Source organism: Cebus imitator, unplaced genomic scaffold (genome assembly GCF_001604975.1).
Source record: "Cebus imitator isolate Cc_AM_T3 unplaced genomic scaffold, Cebus_imitator-1.0 Scaffold598, whole genome shotgun sequence".
In the NCBI taxonomy this organism is placed as follows: domain Eukaryota; kingdom Metazoa; phylum Chordata; class Mammalia; order Primates; family Cebidae; genus Cebus; species Cebus imitator.
In genome coordinates, this window is record NW_016107913.1 from 448,171 (window position 1) to 475,207 (window position 27,037).

General features: G+C 38.5%; 1 protein-coding gene across 14 annotated transcripts in view; it reads right to left on the minus strand.

Moving 5' to 3' along the window:
* Positions 1 to 979: 979 nt before the first annotated feature.
* The window catches only part of ZNF484 (zinc finger protein 484), a 442,175-nt gene continuing 416,117 nt past the window's right edge, over positions 980 to 27,037 (minus strand). For 3 of the 14 annotated variants that reach the window (XM_017516622.2, XM_017516623.2, XM_017516620.2), the window contains 5 exons: positions 25,140 to 25,184; positions 21,008 to 21,061; positions 10,632 to 10,758; positions 10,252 to 10,344; positions 980 to 4,471 (listed from right to left, as the gene is read on the minus strand). In XM_017516622.2, the coding sequence (XP_017372111.1) occupies positions 2,142 to 4,471; positions 10,252 to 10,344; positions 10,632 to 10,758; positions 21,008 to 21,061; positions 25,140 to 25,154 (2,619 nt within the window). In that variant the 5' untranslated portion in view covers positions 25,155 to 25,184 and the 3' untranslated portion in view covers positions 980 to 2,141. Of the gene's footprint in view, positions 4,472 to 10,251; positions 10,345 to 10,631; positions 10,759 to 21,007; positions 21,062 to 25,139; positions 26,931 to 27,037 lie in introns of those variants that run through there. The other 11 variants (XM_017516624.2, XM_017516621.2, XM_037734264.1 and 8 more) reach the window with 6 other exon arrangements.

The window sequence follows — 27,037 nt, forward strand, 5'->3', positions numbered from 1 at the left end:
AAGGTGATCAGGAATTACTAGTGACCTAGCCTAATCACCTGTTAGAAGCTATGGTAAATTTTCTGTGGAAGAAGGTATTATCCAGAGCATCTTATTACCTCTACAATTTTAATATATATTGTCTGGCAAGTGATATAAAAAATCATGATATAAGGAGATAGGACATCAGCAAAACTGGAGAAAAACACCAACCATTAGAAACAGGCCAACAGGAGAGCTAGGTAATAAGGCTATCCCTAAAAGAAAGAGAGAGAAAATGAGGCAGATGCATAAATAGATAATAGCTGGGAATTTCCAAAAATGCATGTGTTTGCACACACACGCAAGCACACAACGCACACATCCCAAAAACGACTAAGCCACAAATTTAAAAATCATTATAAACTCCAAGAAGGATAAACACATAGAAAAATTACACCTAGGCATATCAATGTGCAACTGTTAAAAAGACAAATAGATAAATTTCAAAGAAGACAGAAAAGCAGATTTCTTACAAAGGTAATTGTATAAAGCTTACTTCTCAATAAAACAATAAAAGACAGACCAAAAGAAAATATCATCAAAATACTAATAGAAAACAACTTTCAACTTAGAATTCTATATTCAATAAAAGTATCCTTCAAAAATGAAGGCAAAATAAAACACTGCCAATAAACAAAAAACAATTTGTCACCAGCAGACTCACAGTAAAAGAAATACTAAAAGGTGTTCTTCAGTAAGGAAAAAAAAATAATTTTAAAGGAAAACTTAAAGGACAGGAAGGAATAAAAAAGTAATGAAAATGATAAATATGTGGATTAATTTAAATGGATATTGACTCAAATAATGATTGGCTATGTTCACCATATACAGAATCCAAATATACAACATCAATAACATATGAGGGCTAAATAAATGGAATTAATGTTATAACTTTTCCCCTTGTCCTGAAATGTTGTTAGTACTAATTTACATTAGCTTTTAATCAGTACGCATATTATATTAGTATCTGACATAGTACATTCAAGGCAAAAAATTACTAGTGATAAAAAGAAACATCTAATAATGATAATGTGTCAATTAACTAGGAAAATTGTAACAATTCTAAATTGTATGTAAAATCAGAGACAAAATATATAAAGCAAAAATTAGTAGCTCTCAAGTAGACAAATTCACAATTATTTGTAAAATTACAACACACTTCTTTCAGTATCTGATAGAAGACAAAAAAAAGTCTATTCAAATACAGAGAATTTGAAAAACAAAATTAATTAAGATTAGTTTGTAGAGATTCCGAGGAGATAAAAGGAGAAGTCTTCCAAATGTTCAACTACATTTTATCTTCTAATGAAACAAACTCATGGTAATCTAGCAAGTAACTAACATGTAGAGAATGTACTAACAAAATTGGAAAAAAATTTAGGGTTTGACATCAATTTTCTTAATTTGTCCTATTTTTCAAACAGGAATTGGTAACAACAAACATCCACAAAGTGCAGGTTTCTGTGGTCAAAGCTGAGGATCTAAAGTGCTGCTATCTAGAGCTGGGTCCCTGTAGCTAAGTTCCATGATCTTAGGGCCAGTTCTAAGGGGATAAGTAGTTAGAGGACTGTTGCGTACATCATTGGGAAAATAGGCTTTTGATAAATAGGCCAGGAGCAATTTAGACCTCCTTGGTACCTGCTGCCCTGGCATACACCAACAGATATAACAATAAATAATGGTGACTTCCCAAAGAAAAGTGAAAAAAAGTAGAGTCCTTTCTTTCTGTCTTTAGTGTTAATTTTCAAAAAAATTGCTGATTTATTTTCAGTTTAGATCTGAATTGCCCTCCTTTTGTCTGGATCTGTGTCCTTAGGCTGCTTAGACAATGTAAAATTATCACTCTACTCATTATGAATTTTATTGTGACAATATTGAATAGTACCCAGAACATGAAAAACTCAACAGCCCTGAATTTATAAAACTGTTTGCCCAAAAAGTGAAACAAGACTGCAAGTCATCTCCTTGCACATTTAGTATTATTTGCAGGAGCTTGACAACACCAATATCTGTTAAGTAACCAAATATGGCCACTATACATTGCTTAAACACTCTCAATAGTATCTCCCCATATGTGTAACTGGATATCAGCTATATAATCCAGGTGTTCATAATTCTAACTAGATAGAAGAAAGCTGGCCTTGGTCACCTCCTGAGTCCCCATACCGTAATTGTGGCAATGGGCACTCTACTTTCCTAGGGTCAGATTTCTGAGGCATACCGAGTTGTGGCTTCCAGTTTAAGATTTTCCCCAAGTCACTGCACTTATAGGGTTTCTGTTTAATATGAATTTTCTGGTGTTTAATAAGATTTGATCTGATGGTGAAGGCCTTTCCACACTCAGCACATATATATGGTTTCTCTCCTGTGTGAATTCGATGATGCTCATGGAGTTGTGACTTCTTAATGAAAGACTTCCCACAGTCACTGCATTTATAGGGTTTCTCTCCAGTATGAATTCTCCTGTGTCTATTTAAGTGTGATTTCTGGATGAAGGATTTCCCACATTCAGTACAAATATAGGGTTTCTCTCCTGTATGAATTCTCTGATGCATGATAAGTGTTGATTTTCTTGCAAAGGCTTTCCCACATTCACTGCACTCATAATGCCTTTCTCCAGTATGGGATTGCTGATGTATATGGAGACCCGACTTCCGAGTGAAGGCTTTCCCACAGTCACCGCATTTATAAGGTTTTTCTCCAGTGTGAATTTTCTGGTGTGTAAAAAGATTTGATCTGTCAGTAAAAGCCTTTCCACATTCAGCACATCTATAGCGTTTCTCTCCTGTGTGAATTTGCTGATGTACATGGAGTTGTGATTTCTTAGTGAAGGATTTCCCACAAATACTGCATTCATAGGGTTTCTCTCCAGTATGAATTCTTTCATGTGTAATAAAATGTGATTTGTGGAAGAAGGCCTTACCACATTCAGTGCAAGCATATGGTTTTTCTCCTCTATGAATTCTCTGGTGCATACTTAGTGTTGACTTCTGAATGAATGCTTTCCCACATTCACTGCATTCATAATGTCTCTCTCCAGTATGACACTTCTGATGTATCCTGAGCCGTGACTTCCAGGTGAATGATTTTCCACAGTCACTGCATTTATAAGGTTTCTCTCCAGTATGAATTTTTTGGTGCTTAATGAGATTTGACCTGTCCGTAAAGGCCTTACCACATTCAGTACACATATAGGGTCTTTCTCCCGTATGAATTTTCTGGTGTATAATGAGATTTGTCTTGTGAGTGAAAACCTTCCCACATTCTGAACATATAAAAGGATTCTCTCCTGTGTGAATTCGCTGATGCACATGGAGTTGTGATTTCTTAATAAAGGATTTCCCACAGTCACTGCATTCATAGGGTTTTTCTCCAGTATGAATTCTTTCATGTGTGATAAAATGTGATTTCCGGATAAAGGCCTTCCCACATTCAGTACATACATAGGGTTTTTCTCCTGTATGGATTTTCTGATGCATACTTAGTGTTGATTTCCTTGTGAAGGCTTTTCCACATTCAGTACATTCAAAGTGTTTCCCTCCAGTATGAATTTTTTTATGTATATTAAGGTTTGAATTCTGACAGAAGTTTTTCTCAGATTTGCTGTACACATAGGGTTTTTCTCCAGAATGAATTCTCTGGCATCTGAACAGATCTGACTTCTGGATAAAGGCTCTCCAGTAGTCACTGCATTTATAGTAATTCCCCTCATTAGGAGTTTTCTGATGGTTTGACTTGAGGAAAAAATCCTTCTCATATTCACTGCATACACAAGGTTTCTCTCCTCCATAAACCCTCTGATGGCCATCAAGTTGAGACTTCTCAGTGAAGACTGCCTCACATTCATGGCATTTATGCTGCTTTTCTTCAGAACAAACACTCTCATGTGCAAAGGCATGTGAATTCTGGGAGAAAACATTTACACAGTCAGAAAACAAATAAAGGCTGTCTCTGGTATGAATTTTTTGATGTTGAATGAGAGCTTGCTTATGATGGAGAGGTTTCCTACATTGATTACATTCACAAGCAGTCACTACTGTATGAGAATTCATATGAGTAAAAATATCACCATCTCCAATAATCTCATCAGAATTTTCTGTTGCATTTCCATTATATAAGGTTGTAATAGGCTCCAAATTCTTTCCAAATGAGTTACAGTTATGGAGTCTTTTTCTTGAGGAAACCAAGTGTGTGTTTACATGAACTATTTCCCCAATATTCTTATAGTCACAGACCCTGTCATTAGCTAGTGTTTTCTTGTGAATGAAGGCAACACGACTTAAAGGTTTGTTCTGGTTTTCTCCATATCTTCTTGTGTGTTCATCATCTTTCCACAACTTTTCTAAAATGGAATATGGGTCATCTCTTGTGAAGAGATTAATTCTCTCAGACTGGAAAGAAACTTCTTCAGACATTCTCTGTTGTAAAGGTTCAAAACCAATTTTCCCATCTAAAAAAGAAAGAAAAGAAAAGGCTGACAGAAAGAACAATTAACAGAAAATAAGGCCAGGTGCGGTGGCTCATGCCTGTAATTCCAGCATTTTGGGAGGCTGAGGTGGGCAGATCAGTTGAGGCCAGGAGTTTCAGACCAGCCTGGGCAACATGGCAAACTCTGTCTCTACAAAAACACTACAAATACTGTCTCTACTAAAAATTATCCAGGGGTAGTGCCACATGCCTGTGATCCTAGCTACTTGAGTGGCTGAGGCAAGAGAATGGCTTGAAGGCAGAGGCTGCAGTGAGCTGAAATTGTGCCACTGCACTCTAGCCTGGGTGACAGGGCAAGACTCTGTTTCCACACACACACATACAAAATAAGACTAATTGATACACAGAGTTGATCCAAGGCAAACACAGGGAAATGAGACAGGCTATGTAAGTATAACAAATGTACATGAACATTTTAAATATACATAAATATATAGGTATAACAATCTATTTATATATAATAAATAATACAATGATATATAGTAATAATATTAATACATTTATGACATGATAAACAATACCATTTAGATGTGCTGTTCTAAGTTATTAATTTACCTAAATTTTATCCCAGCCAGGTGTCATTGCTGGCTCATGCCTATAATCCCAGGACTTTGGGAGGCTGAGATGAGAGGATTGCTTGAGTCCAGGAGTTTGAGACCAGCCTGGGTAACATAGTGAGACCCCCATCTTTACAGATAAAACAAAAAATTAGCTGGGTATAGTGGCATGTGCCTATAGTCCCAGCTACTCAAGAGGCTGAAGCAGGGGGATCACTTGAACCCAGGTGTTTGAAGCTGCATTAAGCTACAATCGCACCATTACACTCCATCCTGGGCAACAGAGTGAGACCCTGTCTCTCTTTTTTTTCCCTTTTTTGAGACAGGGTCTCACTCTGTTGCCCAGGCTCTGGAGTGTAATGGCAAGATCATAGCTCACTGCAACCTCCACCTCCTGAGTTCAAGGGATTCTTGTGCCTCAGCCTCCTGAGTAGCTGGAACTACAGGTGCATGCCACCACGCCTGGCTAATTTTTATATTTTTAGTAGAAACAGGGATTCACCATGTTAACCAGGCTGGTCTCGAACTCCTAACCTCAAGTGATCTATCCACCTTGGCCTCTCAAAGTGCTGGGATTACAGATGTGAGCCACCAGGCCCAGCTGAGACCCTGTCTCTTAAAAACAAAAACAAAAAGCACTTTATCGCAAACCTTTGCTATTCGTATTATTATTGTTTCTAGTTTACAGATGAGGAAACTCAGCCATAGAAGAGGTTCGTAATTTGCCTAAATCAAATGTTTAGTAATTGGGGAAGAAATTCCAATTTGGTGCAAATGTAGTAGAACTGCATGGTGAGTGAGGTGTCAGAAGAACAAACTCTGTGGCTTAAAAGAAGTATTTCTGAGTCTAGATTCTTATCTTTAATCTGTAAATCCTCGCAGTCTTCCTGTTTTGTGTTTTCTCTATGATCCACTGTGCCCTAAATACCAATTTATTGGTGCTTATAGTAAAATTATGACAGCTTAATCATCCTAAGTTGGCCAAACAGTAAAATGTATATATATTTGTTATATTTCTTTTTTTAAAAAATTACCAGTCCAAAGTCTCATCTGAATATTTGTTATACTCATATAGACTCTCTCATTTCTCTGTTTGCTTGAATCAACTCTATATATCAATTGGTCTATTTTCTTTTGAGATGGAGCCTCACTCTGTCACCCAGGCTGGAGTGGCTGGACTGCAGTGATGTGATCTTGGTTCACTGCAACCTCCGCCTCCTGTATTTAAGCAATTCTCCTGCCTCAGCCACATGAGTAAGTGGGACTACCGGCATGTGACCCCATACATGTATTTGTAAAAATACTAATTTTTGTATTTTTAGTAGAGATGGGGTTTCACCATGTTGGCCAGGCTGGTCTCAAACTCCTGACCTCAAGTGATCTGCCTCACTCAGCCTCCCAAAGTGCTGGGATTACAGGTATGAGCCACCGTGCCGGGCCTATGGTTCAAATCTTCATCCCTGGTTTAGGGTACTGATATGATAAATGCATCTAGTAGCAGATGTAACAGGAAAGAACCAGACATCAGAGGAGGAGAAGTTGTCCATCAAACCTATGTCCTTCCGTCACAATATTAAGCTTGTAGCCAAGTACATGGCTGCCTCGTAACACTAGGTTTGTCCAGCTTCATTTGTCACTAGGTAGGACTGAGTAACACTTTTCCACTAATCAGTAGGAGTAAAAATCGTATCCGTTGTGATAAGGCCAATGTCTTAAGAAAGTGGGTTTTTCTCCTAAAAACCTCTTCTTTTCCCCCCAGTATATTCCAATGTGGCAGCAACCAGTTCTGTGAGGCTGGCAATGCCCTAAGGCAGGGGTCAGCAAACTGAAGTCCTTGGGCCAAATCCAGGTCCCTACATGAGACTAAGAATAGATTTTACATTTTTTTAATGGTCAAAAAATTTATCAAAAGACTACTACTTCATGATGTGAAAATTACATGAAATTCAAATTTTAGTGTCTACAAAGTTTTTATTGGAACACAGCCACGCACATTCATTGATATATTTTCTAGCTTTTTTGGGACTACAGCTGCAGAAATGAGTCGTTGTAACAGCAGCCATATGGTCCACAAAGCCTATTTACTTTTGTGCCTTTACAAAAAATTTGTCAGCCCCTGCCCTAGGGGATGGTGGTTCAATGACTTTCTAGAAACTTTGTCCCTGAATGCCCATGGAAACAGAGTTGCCCGGTATTACAGCCACAGAAAAGGGACGAACACTGCAGTCTATTTTGTTACTGAATCTGAATATATAGTCTTTTCATTTTCTTCATTTAATCTTCCTTTTTCTGATCTTTTGTTTCTATTCAAAATTCATTGTTCTTCAGTAAACATTTGGGGTTCTCTGCTTTAAAAACTAATTTCAAATTTCACCACAACTCTAGAGAGGCTCTCTCTTTTAACTTAAAAACAACAACAACAACAAAAAGATACTCTGAACCATTCATATTTATACTTGAATTGGCATAGATGTGCATGTTAGCAAATCTATAATGCACAAAGACTGAAATTTTCAAGATTTCATGCAGTTATCCTCTCTTTCAAATTAGTTTTCCTAGCCCTTTTAATTGCTTCTAGAAGAAAAATTAAAAAATTTTTCTGAAATAGAGCAAAATGACCTCCTCTGCCTATAACACAAATTCAAGAATATAATTTCACTATTGGCTACAGAAACTTTGTTTTTTAATGTATAAGGGCAAAAGACTCAGTTATCATATAATTTAATGTAGGTTTCTCTGAATTTCTGGAGGTTGTATGCTGCAATAGGTCCAATTCAAGGAGTAAGTGAAAGCTGAGCACAAAATATGTGTATTATTTGTCTTTTTTTGTTTGTTTTTTTTTGAGATGGAGTCTTGCTCTTGTTGCCCAGACTGGAGTGCAGTGGTGCAGTCTTGGCTCACTGCAACCTCTGCCTCCCAGGTTCAAGTGATTCTCCTGCCTCAGCCTCCTGGGTAGCTGGGATTACAGGCGCACGTCACCACACCCGGCTAATTTTTGTACTTTTAGTAGAGATGGAGTTTCACCATGTTGGCCAGGCTGGTCTTGAACTCCTGACCTCAAGTGATCCACCTGCCCTGGCCTCCCAAACTGCTGGTATTATAGGCATGAGCCACCGTGCCTGGCCAAAATATGTGTATAATTTGAATAGGCAGATAGATCACAAAATAATTGAAGAGTTCAATGAAGAGGGAGCATTAAAGAAAATGTTAAAATGGGGTAGAAATGGTTACAGAAAACAGGAACCAATGTGAGTTTCAAAGATGAGGACATATTCTTTCTCTAGCTTACAAACCTACTGAGAGGAGAATCTGTCACATGTTAGCTATTAAGTAGTAACTTTAGTTTTGTTCCATGTAGCAATGACAGGATAAACACAGCACACAATGTTTTAAGTAATGAAATCTATCAGTAGTATCTGAGATGAAATACTGAAAAAGAAAAAAATGGGATTATCACATACAAATAGGATTAGGATAATCCAGGCATGAGAAAATAGACATGGTTGTAGGTGATATGACTGGGAGGTAAGAAAAAGGCATCTAAGTGGTGTTTTCTAAACGAAAAAAATAAGTAGAAGAGCAGAATGAATGATCTGAGAAGATAGATTGGAGGGAAAAGTAAAAAATTACAAGAGAGGATGATGACATTTTGAAAGGCAAGCCACCTGCTTTTAGCGTGCTACATTGTATCTTCCTTCACACAAACAGCCTGACCCTGATAGGCACAAGGTATTGGTCTTTCCCCGGAGTGCTGCATACAACAGGGCCAATGCCTGACTGAGACACACAAAGAACAGTCACAGAGTAAAAGTTGTTCCCATGAGCCAATTATCACTCAGAGCTTATGCTGCCGCTGAGACACATAATCTGAGACACAGATAGGTCCGGGCTGAGACACATGGCCCAGGGCAACATAATGAGGCTTTTTGGGGACAGCTCCAATCAAGTCCAAATGGGGCTAGAGTAAGCAAGGAAAGGACTGTCTTGGGGTGTTTATGGCAGGGGGTGGGGCTGGGCTGACCATTCCCTTATGTAGTTGGAATTTCCCACCAGCATCAATGGAAGGAACACATGGGCTTTTGTCTCCGTTTGTCCAGGTGTGGGGCAGAAAAAGAGAAGGGTAAGGCTTAGAAAATGTCAGCAGTTGAACATCAAAAATGGAGGATACAGAATGAGATATTCAAAATATTTTATAGGGAAATACAAATTAAATAATAATTAGAACGTAAAACCCATCAGATTAGCTAAATTATTAAAAATTTGGATAATACCAGGTAGGTAGGGGTAGGGATGTGGGGAACCTAATACCCTTGTACAAAGTTCCAGGTATTGTAGAGTGACACAGCCAATCTGGAAAATAATGTGCTTATACCTCATCATATTAAATATTAGTACACTCAGTGATAAAGTAATCCCACTCTTCTTCCTTAAGAAAGTCTCATCTCTGATAAGAATAATTCATGAAAAAATGTATTGCAGTACTGTTTGTAGTAGCTGAAAAACTGGACAAGTAAAATGTGGTATATATGTGCACTACAGAATGATACGTGGCAATTAGAAAAATACATTGCAACATGGACCAATTTGAGAAAAAAAACTGAATAGGATATTGTAATTCACAATACCAACAACTCAGATTTTACAAATATCCCACAAGTTCAAGGATAAATGGCATAACATGTCAAATATATTGGAACAGTTGCCTCTTGGGAGGATAAAAATGAGTATGGAGAGTGAGGATTGAAAAGAATAAATGAAATAAGAGGGGAGCCATGAACGCATTGATGATGATACGCACAATAATTTTTTAAGAAGGTAGATCTGTGAGTATTTGAATGCATAAGAAAATGATCTAAGACCCTGATGGAGGTAGAAAGAATAAAACTTTTCTAGGGAAAGAGAGAAGCAAAAAAGCAGGACTCTAGAAAGTACGGTGTGACATGATCAAAAGAATTGGTAATTGTGGCACATTCTCTCCTAAAAAGCCAAGCAAAGAAGGCATTGATATGAGAAGGGGTCTTAGGTGGGGTTAGCATTTAGATATCCAAGGGTCATTGTCCAATAACTGCTCTATCCAAGCAGTTTTAAAAGTCATATTAATGACACATCAAAGTTGTGCATAGCCTCTCCCAGTACGAATGCAGCTGAGTCATACTGTCTACCATGTTCTTGGGTCCCATCTAACCTGGACAGCTCTGACTGGAGATCCCACCATTCAACATACATGGCTCTTCTTGTTCCAAGTTGAAGATGACTTCTGGTTTGGGAACTTGACACCCTGTTAACAGGAGATGATAGAGGACTTGGTTTCAGAGGCCATACAATGAAGCATTCCATTTGCTTTCCAGAAAAGTTCACTGGGAACAGAGGAATGTTCACACTACCCAAAAGAGATTGTTAAGAACATGGGACAAAATAAGGACAAAACCATTACACACTTCAGATGTTCTGCAGTCTTTAGAAGTCCCACATACCTCAGAAAACACAGACTTCAGCAATTCTACTGAGAAAAAAATAATACTCATTAGCTGCAGCCTAGTGTATACCCAGCAGAGCTGTGCTTACCCACTGAGATCAAGTTGAAATAGTTTTCCAGCATCACATCTCTGTACAGACTTTTCTGAGCAATGTTTAATTGTTGCCACTCATCCCTGCTGAAGTCTACAGTTACATCCTTGAATGAAACTGATTCCTGTAAAAAAAAAACAAACAAACCAAAAAAACCCTATTCAATGTGAAGGATAGAGATTACAGAATGGAAACAAGATAGGCCCTTATTTTTAATGTGATACGGTATACTATAAAGAACTTCTACAACTCAACAACAACAAACAACATTATTTTAAAAATGGGTAAAGAGCTTAAATAGACATTTCTCCAAGGAAGATATTCTAATAGTCAATAAGCACATGAAAAGATGCTCAACGTCATTAATCTCTAGGGAAATACAAATTAAAACTATAAGGTATCACCTCACACCCATCAGGTTGATAAAGAAAATGTCTCAAATTGATTATAATGATGGTTGTACAACTGATTTATATACTAAACATCAATACATGGTACACTTTAAATGGTAAACTGTGTGATGTATGAAGGGGAGGGTTGTTTTTTGGCACTGCCATCTCCAGATGGGATACAATAGCTTGGCAGTCCAGTGCTTTTTTCAAGAAGGAACAGTAAATGCCAGATGCAATACTGAAATAATCTGTTTTAAAGCACTGGAAAGCTGCTGAGGTTACAAGAAATGTAGGGGCTAAGACTGGAGAGGATACTCAAGACTGAGGCTGATTAGTGCAGCCACTTTGACAGTGGAGCACTTACCAGTTCTGGGTGTGGACAAAAGGTGAGAATCCAGCTATTGTCCTGGATTCTCATTTTGTCCTATCTACTGGAGAATGCAGGAGAAGGCTGCAGCTGGGTGACAGAGAAGCCAGCGTAACTCAAATATGTGGCTGTTTGCTTCTCAGGATATTTGCTGAATTCTAGGGCATACAGGGCAGAAGACTAAAAATGTAAGCAAGTAACCTTTGAAGAGCAAAGCAAAAGCCTGGTATCTTTAAGAAAACAGTTGGGCATCTATCAGGAGGAGGGTCTCTAGAGGACAGAAGGGCTCTCAGCTGAAAATTCTCAGTAGTCAGGGTGATCCAGAGGTAAACTGAGTCTTAGCAGAGCTTCAACCTGGCCTTGATTCAACACTGTGCCTGACTGGATGTACGTGTTCTCCCTTCCCTCCATTTGCGGACATAAGGAAAGATGAACCCTCTGTGGAGAAAGATAACACCATCCAGATCCTCTACATCTTTTCTTTCTTTTTTTTTTTTTTTTTTTCTGAGACAAGGTCTTGCTCTGTCATCCAGGCTGGAGTGCAGTGGCATGAACACGGCTCACTGCAGCCTCAACCTGGACTCAAGTGATCGTCCTCTCTCAGCCCCCCAAGTAGCTGGGACTACAGGCACATGCTACCATGCCCAGCTAATTTCTCTATCTTTTGCAGAGATGGGTTTCGCCATGTTGCGCAGACTGGTCTCGAACTCCTGAGCTCAAGTGATCTGCCCATCTCAGCCTTCCAGGTATGAGCCCTGCCTACAACTTTTTATACCTGGTGTTTGAAACAAACAAACAACTCCTATGCATACAAAAATATAGGACCACATATCCAAAATCAGAGAAAGAAAAATTCAATAGAAGCAGTTACACAGAGAATTGGAGTTAGATGAGAAGATGAATATCTTTAGATAATTGTTTTTTTAAATAAAGAATCAAACCAAAGTTCAAAAGTTGAAAAATCCAATATCTAATATTAAGAAGTCCTTAAACAGGTTTAACAGCAAAATACAGAATTACTGAAATGGAAGACAAGTAAATAGAAAATATCCAAACCGAAGCAGAGGTTTTTTTTAAAGAAAAAAAAAAAACAAAAAAACACAGGAACATTAAGAACACGTGTGACACAGTAAAAAGGCATAACCTATCAGAGTCTGAGGAGTTCTTAGAGAGGGCAGGGAGGAAGCAATATTTGAAGAAGTAATGGCTATGAATGACATCAACCCTTAGGATTCAAGAAGCTCTTCAAATACTTCTTTACAAAACTGCAAATACTGACTATGCAAAACAATAACAGTACTATTCTGGGAGGTTTAAAATATATGCAGAAATTAAATTCATGGAAATAATAATGCAAAAGTGGGAGGCAGTAAATAGAATTAAAGTGTTTTAGTATCCTAGCATTATTAGGGAGATAAAACAAGTTAAAGATGGATGTTTTAATATCCAGGGTAAGAAATAAATAGTAAAAGAATTATAACAAGTAAACAAAGGAAAAAAAGTAAAAAAAATTATGTAATATAAAAAGTCAAGAAAGGAATGAAAAAATAGGTAGTTCAAATAAAAACTAATAGTAAGGTAGTGTATATAAATTCAAGCATATTAGTAATTACATTAAGTGTAAGTGCATTAAATATTCAAGTTAAAAGCAAGGATTGAGACTTCTGGTTTTAACAACAAAACAAAACAACGAAAGAGTGCAATTCCACCCCATTCCTCCTGCTAATTACCTAAAAATCTAGAAAAATACATAAGGCATGTATCAGAAGACTCACTGGTGGAGAAAAGAAAGTAGAGCCTAAGGACTTAAAAAACAACACAGTAGTGAGTTCCCTAGGATTGCTTAGAGGGAGAGAGGGAGCTCCTACATACTGCCAAATGAACACTAGAGTAGTTTGCAACCTGGAAAAATCAATGGGCACAGACAAAAAAAGGCCTCCCCAAAGCACACACTTTCTAGCCAAATAATTTGAAATAGGGCAGCACTGCAGGCTGGGACCTTTTGACTATACATACCTACGAAGTTCAGAAGTACCCAAGAGCACCCTCACTTCTGACACCTACTGCAAGCAGAAGGATTTCCCAGGATCACCTGTACTTCTGACACCAATTCCAAGTCAAGGGTCCTTGAGACCACCCTCAGGTTCCATAATTCACTGGAAGAACTCACAGAAATTAGAAAAGCCATTACACTCATGGCTATGGCATTATACATTGGTTTTACAATGAAAGGATATAGATTAAAATCAGCCAAGGAAAGATGTGCTTAGTGCAGGTTCAAGGAGAGTTCCAGGTGTGAATTCCAGTGGTTTTCTCCCAGTGGAGCCATATGGACAGCACTTACTTCTCCCAGCAATAATGTGTGATGATAATACGCATGGAGTATTGCCAAGTAGGGAAGTTCACTTGAGCTTTGATGCCCAGAGTTTTTACCGAGACTTGACTATCTGGACATGAATGATTCCCACTGTGGCTAATCTTAGTTGCCTGCCCCTGCAGAGCTGATACTGCATGGCCAAAGGTATCCCACTATAAACCACATGTTGGCATAGAATATTCCGTGCGGCCTAAAGCTCCAACCATAAATCACATTGTTGTTATATATTATCTTGCATGGCCCAAGCAAGGCCTGCAGGACATTCCAAAGATTTAGAGGTTACCTCCCAGGAGATGAATGCAAAAGCCAAACCTCTCTCTGGGCAAAGTTAATCCTTTACTGCACCACAGTACACTGGAGGTGAAAACTACAAAAGAAGATTCATCCTTTGCCTTCTTCACTAAACAGTGTGACTGCTAAGATGGTGGAGTGGAGCTCTCTCAACCATTCCAACTGCATTAGCTCAAAGAGAGGTAGCACCTCTCTTACCTCTCCAGCAGGCATTGTAGAGATTGTGTTGACTAACCCTACCCCAAATTAAGTGAATGACAGCAAAGAAGTTCCCACTTTCTCCAACAGAAAGTGGAGGTGGATTATGGAGAAAGTTAGAAAAAAGGGTCCTTTAAATATGTGCATGATGCCCTGGACACACCTACGAGCAGCCCATGTATAAAATCAATCAAAATCAACAAGAAAAAGCTTTCAGGTTGTGGGGTACTCTCCAGGTTTCAAATTGGCTTCTGGGTAGCATAAAAATGAGAGACCAGATTAGAACTGCAAAGACTTTCAAAACTAAGTTGAATTTTAACTACAGCCCATAAAAATAGACTTAAGACATACACTCTAAACCTAAATATGTTGACAATGGCTAAAATAGAAGATTTAAAGAGAAACAAAATCTCATAACATGATATTGAGAATGTCCTGAATAAATCCAAAATTATTCATCATCTTAAGAACCAAGAAAAGCTCAAATTAAATAAGAAAAGAGCATCAACAGATAGCAACACTGAGATAAATCCGATATTGGAGTTATTTGACAAGGATTTAAAGTAGCTAACTAAAAGTGTTGCAACAAACAGCTGTAAATAGTCTTGAATCAAGTGGAAATATATACATTCTCAGCAAAGAAACAGAAGGTATAAGGAAGAACAAAAGGAAAATTTTAGAACCAAAAAATACAGTAAGTGAAATTAAAAACCTCACTGGATGATTTCAACAGCAGAATGGAGATCCAAAGAAAAGAATCAGTTACCTCAGTTACCTGTAAGATACATAAATAGAAATAATCCAATCTGAACAATAGAAAAAATAATTGATGAAATGATTGTTTCATCAATTCTCTTAGGCTGAATACAGCCTAAGGGACCCAGTGGGACAATAACAGAATAGCCAACAATCATTTCATCAGTCCTAGAAGGAAAGAAAAAGTAGGATGGGAGACCGGAAAAAGATATGAAGAAACAATAGCTGAAAACCTCCCAAATTTGGTAAAAGGCATAAATGTACAGATTCAAGTAGCTGACCAAATCTTCAAAAAGAAAACCTCAAATAAATCCATGTCTAGATACATTATAAGATTTATAATATCCAGATTCAAGAATAGAACAACAGTCAGAGAGAAATGACACATTACCTGTAGGGAAAGGGCAATTTGAGCAAGAGTGAATTTCTCAATAAAAACCACAGATATCAAAAGGAAGTGACACCACATTTTTCAAGTGCTGAAGGGAAAGAGCTGGCAATATTGAATTCAATATCCAGTGAAAATAAAATAGGCTCTGATTAAGTTCTCTGAAACTGAATTCTGAGGGATTACCTGTCATTGGTAGTTAAGAAAGAAGTCTGAAAAAAAAATAAAAAAGAAAAAGGAATTAACTGCCATATATTTACTAAGCATAATTACTTAGGTAATTCTGAGGAATTATCTGCCATATACTTACTAACTTTATGTAGTGAACATCTTCACAACTTCACACAATATGCTTCAATATGCTCAAGATACAACAATTTTCTAAGATATTATAAAGAGCATAATAGATGTGCAAAGTATAGCATGACCCCAAATGGAGAGAAGAAGATTTCTCATGGAGTGTAAGACTAAGTTCTGTACAGTTGATGAAACTTAAGTTTAGTCTTGGGAGATGACATGTTTAATGCAAGCAGAGTAGGGCAAAGTGATTTTTAGAAGGGAGCAGCATGAGCAATGGTATAAAGGCAGAAAAATACATGATAAATTCAGGGAACTACTTATTAGTCTGCATAATGGGAGGCCTGTATGCAGTGAAGGAAAGGTGTTTATGAGGAAATTTCAGTAGAGGTATATTAGCATGACATTATGCAACTATCTTCCTTGCTCTAATAGATAATGGACTGCCATTAAAGCATTTTATACGTAGAGAAAAGATGATCAGATTTGTGTTTAAGACTACCAAGAAGATGCAGGTGAGGTTGTGGAGAAATAGGAACACTTTTACACTGTTGGTGGGAATGTAAATTAGTTCAACCATTATGGAAGACAGTATGGGGATTCCTCAAGGATCTAGAACCAAAAATACCATTTGACCCAGCAATCCCATTACTGGTATATACCCAAAGGAATATAAATCATTCTACTATAAAGACACATGCACACATATGTTTATTGCAGTACTATTTACAATAGCAAAGACAGGGAGCCAACCCAAATGCCAATAGACTGGATAAAGAAAATGTGGTATATATACAACACCGAACACTATACTGCCATAAAAAAGAATGAGTTCATGACCTTTGCAGGGACATGGATGAAACTGGAAGCCATCATTCTCAGCAAACTAACACAGGAACAGAAAACCAAACACTGCGTGTTGTCACTCATAAGTGGGAGTTGAACAATGAAAACACACAGACACAGGGAGGGGAAAAAGACACACTGGGGCCTGTTGAGGGGTAGGGGGTGAGAGGAGGGAAAACAATAGGACAAATAGCTAATGCATATGGGGCTTAAAACCTAGATGATGGGGGCTGGCCACAGTGGCTCACATCTATAATCGCAGCAGTTTGGGAGGCCGAGGTGGGCAGATCACCTGAGGTTGGGAGTTTGAGATCAGCCTGACCAATATGGAGAAACCCTGTCTCTACTAAAAATAGAAAATTAGCTCAATATGGTGGTGCATGCCTGTAATTCCAGCTACTTGGGAGGCTGAGGCAGGAGGGGGAGGTTGGGGTGAGCCGATATTGCACCATTGTACTCCAGCCTGGGCAACAAGAGTGAAACTCCACCTTGGAGAAAAAAAAAAACCAACAGCGTCCTTGAAATTAAAAATACAATACTAATGAGAAACTCAATAACCTGAAACTTTCCTTGATACTGCACTGATGCACTTCTTCCTGGGCTGATTTTAATATACGCCCTCTTCCTGTAATGAACTGTAAGCATGAGTATAATGGCTTTCCTGAGTTGTGTAAGTCCTTCTCATGAATTATTGAAACTGAGGGTGATCTTGGAGACTCCCGGGCTTGCAGTTTCTGTCATAAATGAGGGTAGTCTTAGAGACACCTAAATGATTTATACTTAGGCTTGTATCTGGGTGTCAATAGGGCTGTATTCCTTCTGGAGGTTCTAAGGGAATATCAATTTCCTTGATTTTTCCGGCTTCTACAGGCCACCTGCATTCTTTGGCCTTTAAACAACACAAATTTGTCACTGTTCTGGAGGTATACGTCCAAAAAGGGTCCTACTGGCCTAAAGTCAAGGTTCTTTCTGGAGACTCTATAGGACAATCCATTTCCATGTCTTACCTGGCTTCTTGAGACTCAAGAGATCTAATGTTTGAGAAACATGAAGAGAATTCCCAGTATCATCTGGAAGGGACAGCCCATGCCAGTAGCTAAGGTTCAGACAGAGACTAACTACGAGCAAGTTGACAAATCCAAGAGCAGTTTCTTTAAAGAGCTGAAATGAATAGCATGTAATCTAGAGCCAACTGCCTGGGTCTTATTCCTGGCTTTGTTATTGAGGAGCTGTGTGATCTTGGGCAAATTACCTCTCTCTTAACAGATTTCCTCCTCTGTGAAATGAGAATAATGATTATAGATAGCTGTCTTTGTTTAGCATTGCTATGAAAGAATACGTGAGCCTGGGTAATTTATTTAAAAACAAGATGTTTATTTGGCTCATGCTTCTGCAGGCTGTGCAAGAGGCATGGCATCAGCATCTGCACCTGGGGAGGGCCTTCAAGCTGTTTCCACTCATGGCATAAGGGGAAGAGAAGCCGGTGTGTGCAGAGATCATATGGCAAGAGAGGAAGAAAGAGAGAGCGAATTGGAGGTGGCAGGGTGTAGGAAAAGATGTGTAGTAAAGACCATCTGAGAGCACTTTAAACCATGGAACGTTGCAGTGTGGTTGCAGAGCAAGAAAAACTGCTTTGGTCCCACATCTCTTCCCAACACTGAGTTTGCATGAGGGTCTCTTAAAGAGGGCTTGTGCAAGAACCCTGGGAAGGAATGCAACCTCTGCTCATAAGACTCGGGAGGGTCTTTACAGATGGGAGCTTACAGGACAGGAAAGTCTTGCAGGGCAGAGATCACCGGAATGCCACATATTCTGCCTATGCTCTCAGAATATGGAGTAATTCTGATTGCTCTGTGTCCACAATGCTTGGGAGGTAAAAACCCCTTGATGTATTGTGTGTGGTCAGACCTTATGGTGCCTTATCCACTATGCCTCTTTGCCAATGCACCTGGATAGACAATGGGTGGTAAAAACTCAGTGTCCTTAGTATTTCTTAGAAGAACCACATTTGCTATTGAATGCTGTAGACACATGCTCTTCCCCCAGCTGTCTTCCTTCTTAACCCCCTTCCCCACAGCCCGCAAGATTAACAAGATAATGCACCCAATAAAAAGCGTGTGGAGCCCAGAGCTCCATGCCAATGTGGATCACCCCGTGTGAGAATGCGTTGGACCCCTGGACCCAGGCTGTGAACTTCTATTCTTGTCTCTGTCTTACTTCTTTTCTCACTCCCTAGTCACCGCTGGGACACGGGGCACCCACGTACAGGGTTGCGTTGGTTCCCAACAGCAGGGTCTTCTCAACAACCAACCCTCATGGATCTCATAAGATTGAGAACTCACCACCTCCTCAGAGAGGGCATTAATCTATTCATGAGGGATCTGTCACGACCCAAACACTTCACATTCTGCCCTACTTCCACATGGGGATCAAACTTCTCTTTTGTTTTTAAAATTTCTTTTTATTTATTTAAGAGATAAGGTCTTGCTATATTATCTAGGCTGATCTCAAACTCCTGGCCTCAAGTGATCCTCCCACCTTGGCTTCCTGAGTAGCTGGAATTACACACAAGCCACCACACCCGGTTCTGGGGATCAAATTTCAGCATGAGATTTGGAGAGGATAAATATCCAAACTATAGCAATAACTCACAGGGGTTGTGACTAAATTAGTTAATAGAGAAAGAATGCTTATAGTGCCTGGCATATAGTAATCACTACATTAATGTTTATATTACTTCAATTATTATATATTGAGAAGATATTGGGAAGAAAGATGAATTAGTGATATGTATAATATATATCGTACATGTATATATGGAAAACAAAAAAATAATTAAGCCAGACATTTATTAATTTCAGGTAAAACAAAAAGCACTGCATAAAAAGTATATGGCCCACTTGTGAATATTGTTAAAATATAATCATCATAATAAAATACGGCTTATTGATTTACCCCAAATTATGATATACCCATATTAGGCCATGTGTGTGATGGCTCATGCCTGTAATTCCAGCACTTAGGGAGGCCTAGGTGGGTGGATCGCTTGAGCCCAGGAGTTCTAGACCAGCCTGGGCAACATGATGGAATCCTATCACTACTAAATAAATAAATAAATAAATACCCATATTAGAAGGAGGGTACCTGAGAAATGTGCACGTGCGTATTGAGGGCCTGAGTGTCTGAAAGAGAGCTAATTCCTTATTTTCCATTGTGTTGTCTGTAGATAAATACTTAAAACTGAAAGCCTAGAAATAGTAATACAAACATGCTATTTAGACATATGAAAGAAAACAGCAAAAGATACTAAACTGAGTTCAAAGTGATTACCTTTGAGAAGCTGAAATTTGAAGGTGAAGAGAGTAGATGACAACTGTTTTTTTTCTAAAAAGCCCCAAAAAACGATCTGACTAAGTAAATATAAGTAAAACCTTCATGACATTCAAAATGAAATACTTACTTTTAAAAGTTAAAATGCAAAGGACAAAGAGGTAGTTATACTTGAACAAAACATATAAGACTATGCTTAATGTATGAAGTCCTCCGTTAACAATCAATAAACTGGATTCCACTCCTGGAAAGACAGAGTAGATGCAGTTGTCTCGACTCACCCTGTTAAGTTTACCTACAAACCAAAGACATTATTCATCAAACCAACATATGGAGACTCTGAATGGTAAAGAAAAAAAGGCACCCTGGCTAGGGGCCTCAGGAACCAGGGAACTAAACAGTAATGAGTTCTCCGTATCTTTTGGCCTATATAGATAGCTTTGACCAGTTGTTCGAAAAACCTACAATGCAGAAACACCAACAAATGTATACAAAAAGGCCCGGAAAAAAGTGCTGTCTTTAGCCAAAAACCAGGAAAAGGTCAACAGAGAAAAATAAAAAAACTTTTACACAAAACCTATTCCATCCAAACACCACAGATGATAAAACAACAAAAACTGTGGGCTTGATTCATCTCTTACCAGCAAAGACTCAGTGGGTAGCCTAGGCTCCTGTATTTGCCTGGCTTTCTTGGGATGTCCCTCCACTGCAGTAGGGTAGGATGAGAAAAAGCCAAATGGGGAGCTGGGACTTTTATTTCTGCCCCATGGTACTGGGTAGCTTTCCTGCCATGCCAGTGGGAGCCACATCAGGGCTGGACTTTCATTCCTAGCTAGCAGTAATGAGACACTCTTCCCATCACCAAAGGTATGGTGTGAGAAGAGGCCAAGTGAAAATCCAAGACCTTCATCCCTCTGAGAGGTAATTAGGCCCCATCCACCCTAACAATATCAGAGAAGACAGCATGAAGAGCAGAAACAAGGTACCCTCTCCTTCTTTCAGACAAGGTGATGTCACCAGAAGCTTACTGGGGAGCCCGAACTATCAATCCCACCTAGCAGTAATGAGGTGTCTTTCTCCCCAACAACTGTTGTTAGAGTTCAAGCAGGGAACCTGCAAATTCACACCCACCTGGCAGTAATACAGCAAGGCTCCCCAATTCCCCACTGGCCCAGAGGACGCCTGCTAAAAGAAAAGACTCAAATAAGATCTAGAGTCTCATAATGCCCAAGGTTTCCACAAGACATTAGAAAATCGTTTGTATAACCAAGAACCAGAAAAACCTCAACTTGAATAAGGAAATGACCAATCAACAGATGCTAAAACTGAAGTGATGCATGTATTGGAATCATTTCATAAGGATTTTAAAGTAGTCCTCATAAAAATGTTTTAACAAGCATATGAACACACTTGAAATAATTGAAAAAAATTTCAACAAAAGAGAAGAGGTGAAGAAACTAAATGAAAATTTTAGGACTAAAAAAAATAACCAACATTAAAACTCAATAGATGGGCTCAAAATAATGGAGACAACAGAAGAACTATTCTGAGTACCTGCAAATAAAATAGAAATGATCTAATCTAAAGAATGGAGAGAAAACAGAGTGAGATAAAAATGAACAGAACCTCAGAGACATGTGGGACAATAACAAAAAATCTAACATTTGTCTTAGTGGAGTTCCAGAAAAAGAAGAGAAAGGAATGGGGGCTGAACAAGAATTTGAAGAAATGATGAATGAAAATTTCTGAAACTTCCAAAAAGATATACACTTACAGATAGAAGCTGAACAAATCCCAAAAAGGATAAAACCAAAGAAATTCGCACTAAGAAAGAATCATAGTAAACATCTGAAAACTACAGACAAAGAAAGAATGCTGAAAGCATTCAGAGAGAAACTACACATCACCTATGGGAGAAAAACAAATTGAATGACAGTGTGTGATACTAATAACAATGGCTCCCCAAAGATGTTCACATCCTAATTCCCAGAAATTGTGAATGTAAGGCCGGTTGCCTCGCTGGGAGCTCAGACACGCCCATCCCTCTCCATGCCTGAAATTACGTCACCAGAATCTGCACTCAGCATTTAGCTTCGCCACGCCCACCTCTGCACTCAACACTAAACTCTGCACTTGGCACCTAGCCTGTCCTTGGAAATCCCCTCTGCACTCAGCACCAGGATCTGCACTCCACACTAAACTCTGCACTTGGCACCTAGCCAGCCGTTGGAAAAACCCCGCCAAAATTTAAAAGAAGCCCCCACAAAACCTGCCCAATAGCGTATGGTCCCATCCAGCCCGCTCACCGGAAATCCCGCCTACCTACCTATAGCAGCTCGCTACATCGACGTCCTGTTCTCCACAGCCAATCAGAGTGCCTTCCCTCCCTATGAAACCCCACGCCCAGAAGAGTCGGGCATGACTTCCCTGGCCTCTTCCCCTGGGACCACAGAATCTTGCCCAGGAGCCGAATAAATTGGTGTCTAATTGTTCTCATGCAGGCCTCAGTATCCTCATTTTAAACTTGGCAATAAACCTTACAGAGAATAAATCTTACAGTGAATATGTTAGGTTACATGGCAAAAGAGAATTCAGGTTTCAGATCAAATCTAGGTGGCTAATCCACTGTCCTTAAAATAGGGAGATTAATTATCTTGGATAATCTGGGTGGGCTGAATATAATCACAAATTTTTTTTTAAAGTTAAAGCAGGAGGCAATAAAAGAGAGTCATAGAAAGATGCAATTACAAAAGAGTGGTCAGAGAGATACAATGTTGATGGTTTTGAAGTTGGAGGAAGGGGCTACAAACTGAAATATGAGCACCCAATAGAAGCTAGAAAAGCCATAGAAAATAGAAATAGATAGATTCTTTCTTACACCCTGTAGAAAGGACTACTGTCCTCTTGACACCTTGATTTTAGCTCAGTGAGACCCATGCTGGCTTTCTAAAATATAGAACTGTAAAAAAAAAATGTGTTATTTTAAGCAACTAAATTTGTGATAAGTTATTACAGCAGCAATAGAAAATTAACATGCAGTAAACAAACAAAAATGATAAAAGAATCTGTCACATCAGGAAGAAAGAACGATAGAAAGAATAAAAATATTGGTAAATAGAAAAGATTTCACTGCTATATCTTACTGCTAAGAAAACACAAACTATACACAATCTCTGGCAGAATAATCAATATAAAAGAACACATGGACTGAGGTGAGTCCTCCAAAAATTCATGTTTAGGCCCTAATCCTAATGTAACTGTATTTGGAGATAGGGCTTTTAAGAAGTAATTACGGTTAAATGAGGTAGGGGTCCTAATCTGGTAAGACAGGTGGCCTTATAGAGAGAGATTCTCTCTCCATAGGCAGGCAGGCAGTCACTGGGGAAAGGCCTGTGAGCATACAGTGAGAAGGTTTCCTTCTACAAGCCAGGAAGACAGCCCTCATCAGAACCTGACCATGCTTGCACCCTGATCTTTGAGTTCTAGCCTTCCAATACATTTTTGTTGTTTAGTCCACCCACTCTATGGTACTCCGTTATGGCAGCCTGAGCTGACTAAGACAACCACCACCAACCCTGCACATATAAATTTGACAGCTTAGATGAAAGAGACCAGTTCCTGAAAACACACAAACTACCACAACCCTCTCAATATTACATAGACAATGTAAATAGCCCTATAACTCTTAAAGAAACTGAGCTTTTAATCTTAAAACTTCCAAAAAAGAAATCTTTAGGCCCAGATAGTTTCTCTGGAGAATTCTACCAACTATGTAAAGAATTAACATAATTAACATCAATTCTATACAGTTTTTTTCCCCAGAAAACAGGAGAAAAGGGAATACTTCCCAGTTTATTATGTGAGGCTATGATTTCCCTGACACAAAAATTGGACAAGGTACAGAAAAAGAAAACACAAACCATCCACAATTTCTGGCAGAATAATCAATATAAAAGAACACATTCCAACTTATGAGGCCAGGGTTATCCTGATACCTAAACCAGAAATAGTACCAAAAGAAGAAAGAAAGAAGAAAAGAAAAGAAAGAAAAGGAAAAAGAAAGAGTGATACCCTTCATAAATATGATACAAAAATCCTTAACAAAATATTAGTAAATATAAATAATTTAAAAGTATATACCACAATCAAGTGGAGTTTATTCCACAGATGCAAGGCTGGTTCAATATTCAAAAATCAATCAATGTACTCTACCAAACCAACAGACTCAAGAAGTAAAATCACATGATCACATCAGTTGGTACGGAAAAAGCATTTAACAAAATTCAACTCCCATTCATGATAAAACCTCAACAAGATTGTTTCAGAAAGTAGTCTTTGGACAAGGAGCACTGATATTCTGTGGAAATTTGTGAGAAATAAAAATTCTCATATTCCATCCCATATCTACTAAATCAGAATCTGAATTCAAATGCAAGTAAAGTGTCAGAAGCACTTTTCTCTAAGACAAAAACAGAAAAACTGTTAGTGCTCCTTCCTTCCTCCCTCCCTCCCTTCCTCCCTTCCCTCCTCCCTCCTTTCTTCCCTCCCTTCCTTCCTCCCTTCCTCCCTTCCTTCTCTCTCTCTCTCTCTCTTTTTTTCTTTCTTGAGACAGAGTTTCGCTCTTGTCGCCCAGGCTGAAGTGCAATGGCACAATCTCGGCTCACTGCAACCTCCAACTTCCAAGTTCGGGCAATTATCCTGCCTCAGCCTTCTGAGTAGCTGGGATTACAGGTGCCCGCCAACATGCCTGGCTAAATTTTGTATTTTTAGTGGAGACGGGGTTTCACCATGTTAGCCAGGTTGGTCTCGAACTCCTGACCTCAGGCGATCCACCCACCTTGGCCTCCCAAAGTGCTGGGATTACAGGTGTGAGCCACCGAGTCTGGCCTGTTGGTGCACTTTCAACAGGGTTACTGTTGAAGACTGTTCTGTCATTATCCATCTGAAGATCTCTCAAAAAGTTTCTCAAACATCAAGAACCATGATAAATTACTTGTTAACAATATAAACCATGTATCCAATTTCCATTATTGCTATGTCTTTCAGGAAGAGCAGAGACAATTTAACAGTTCAAAGTTCATAACCATGTAAGACCATATATTCTAAACTTGACCTGGGTTGACAGTCTCTTCTTCATTTTCTCTGATCTTAGTTTTTATTTATCTAGTCTTGTCATCTTACTATAGGGATGGTTAGATGTCTCCTAAATCCACTAAAAGTAAAAGAAAGCAACAAATAAATAGATGAACAAATAAGAACTCACCAAGGACTTGGTCATTTTTGGCTCTTCGGACAAAGGGGCAGAGATCTGAGAAAACAGATGGGCAGAGGTACAGATGAGAGGTGGAAGTGTACCAGTGTCACACATGGACACATACATCAGTTAGTGCCCATGCACCTTACTTAAAAATTTATTTCTAGAGCTACAACATTAAAATATCATCCCATTGCATACTGTACAAAGATTTAAGTGCAAAAGTTTTACCATAACATGGTTTATAAAAAAGAAATTTTATAGCTTTCTCAATTTCTTGAAGAAAAAAAAAAAAAAAAAAAGATTAGAAACATTTAAATATTCAATAATTGTGGACTGCTTAACTACTTTATAAAATATCCAAAGGACATACTGTTCTATTACATTACCATACTATCTGATTTCACAGGCCCTTTAAGTTATCACCAACCCGGGTACACAACTCCTCATTCTCACTCTTTAATCTGCTCTAAGTGTCAATTCCTACCCAGTGATTCTACTCCCAAAGCCATTAATGAAATCTCAGATTCACTGATTCCCATGCCTTGCTGCCCATGAGCCCTGAATCATTCATCCTTCAATTCCTGATCAGAGAGCCTTCAATTCCTCTACTCTAATGGTCCTGGCTCCCTACCAATCAATCCCATGTCCCCATGACTGGCCTCCATGCCTGTATCTCCGTCAGACATCCTAAGAGTCCCAGTCCTAGGCACACCTGTACCTGCACTGGGGCCTTAGCACACAAACACATCTCCCATCGCTGACAAAACTAGGCCATAAACTCCTCCACACACGCAAACAGGAACTCAATCAACAAACAAATCTGGGGAAATTATTGAATACATAGGATAAATTTATAAATAGAAAACACTTCTAATCTAAGTGTGGAAAACCAGACTATTCACAGAGAAAGAATGAAGGAAATAAGAAAACTCTTCATTTGCAGTACTGAAAATGAAATGTTGTCAGAAATAGCAACTGAAAGACCACTCTTCTGCCAGGGCGAGAGAGACATTTTCAGAAATAAAAGCACTTGCAGAGTATCTATATCTTTGAGAGAAATACCGAAAGAAGTAGTCCAAATAAATGTGAAATGAATCTCATGAGAAATCTTCAATAGGAAAACACTGTTCAGTAATAATTCTTGCAAAATATATATAAATACAAAAAAGGACAATGTGACAATGTGATAAAGAGGCCACTAAAGAGAAAATAATACCCTACGATAAAACATTCCTAATAATCTCAGGAAAAAACAGAAAAAAATGGGGTGCAGAATTGAAACACTGAGCAGAAATTTCATCCATCCAATCAAAATATATAAAGAAAAGGCAGAAAATAAAAAGAGCTAAATAGTGAACATCAAATGGAAGGCATACAATCAGATAAATCATTATTACAATAAATAGAGGTAAAATTCTATCAACAGAGACGATAAGTTGGATTTGAAAACAACAAAGGTATCTTATTGTAAACAAATAGGTAATCTAACATAGAAACAGATATGGATACAAAATAAAGCTCTGGGCAAAGACACATCATCCAAATGCAATAAAAGTAAAAACGGGTGGCCGTGTAAGTATCAACGTGGAATTCGATGTTAAAAAGTGTTTTTCTTTCTTCTTTTTGGTTGAAAAAAGGGATCCTATAATAATAATAGCATTTAATAAATGAAAAAGGATTTAAAAAGTCCATTAACCGTAGGTGTATGTATGCCCGTCCCTCAGATACACAAATAAAATTAGCAAAAAAACACATATAACTGCCAAGTGAACTGTTAAAGTAAGAGATTTTTTTTTTTTTTTTTTTTTTTTGAGACGGAGTTTCGCTCTTGTTACCCAGGCTGGAGTGCAATGGCGCGTTCTCGGCTCACCGCAACCTCCGCCTCCCGGGTTCAGGCAATTCTC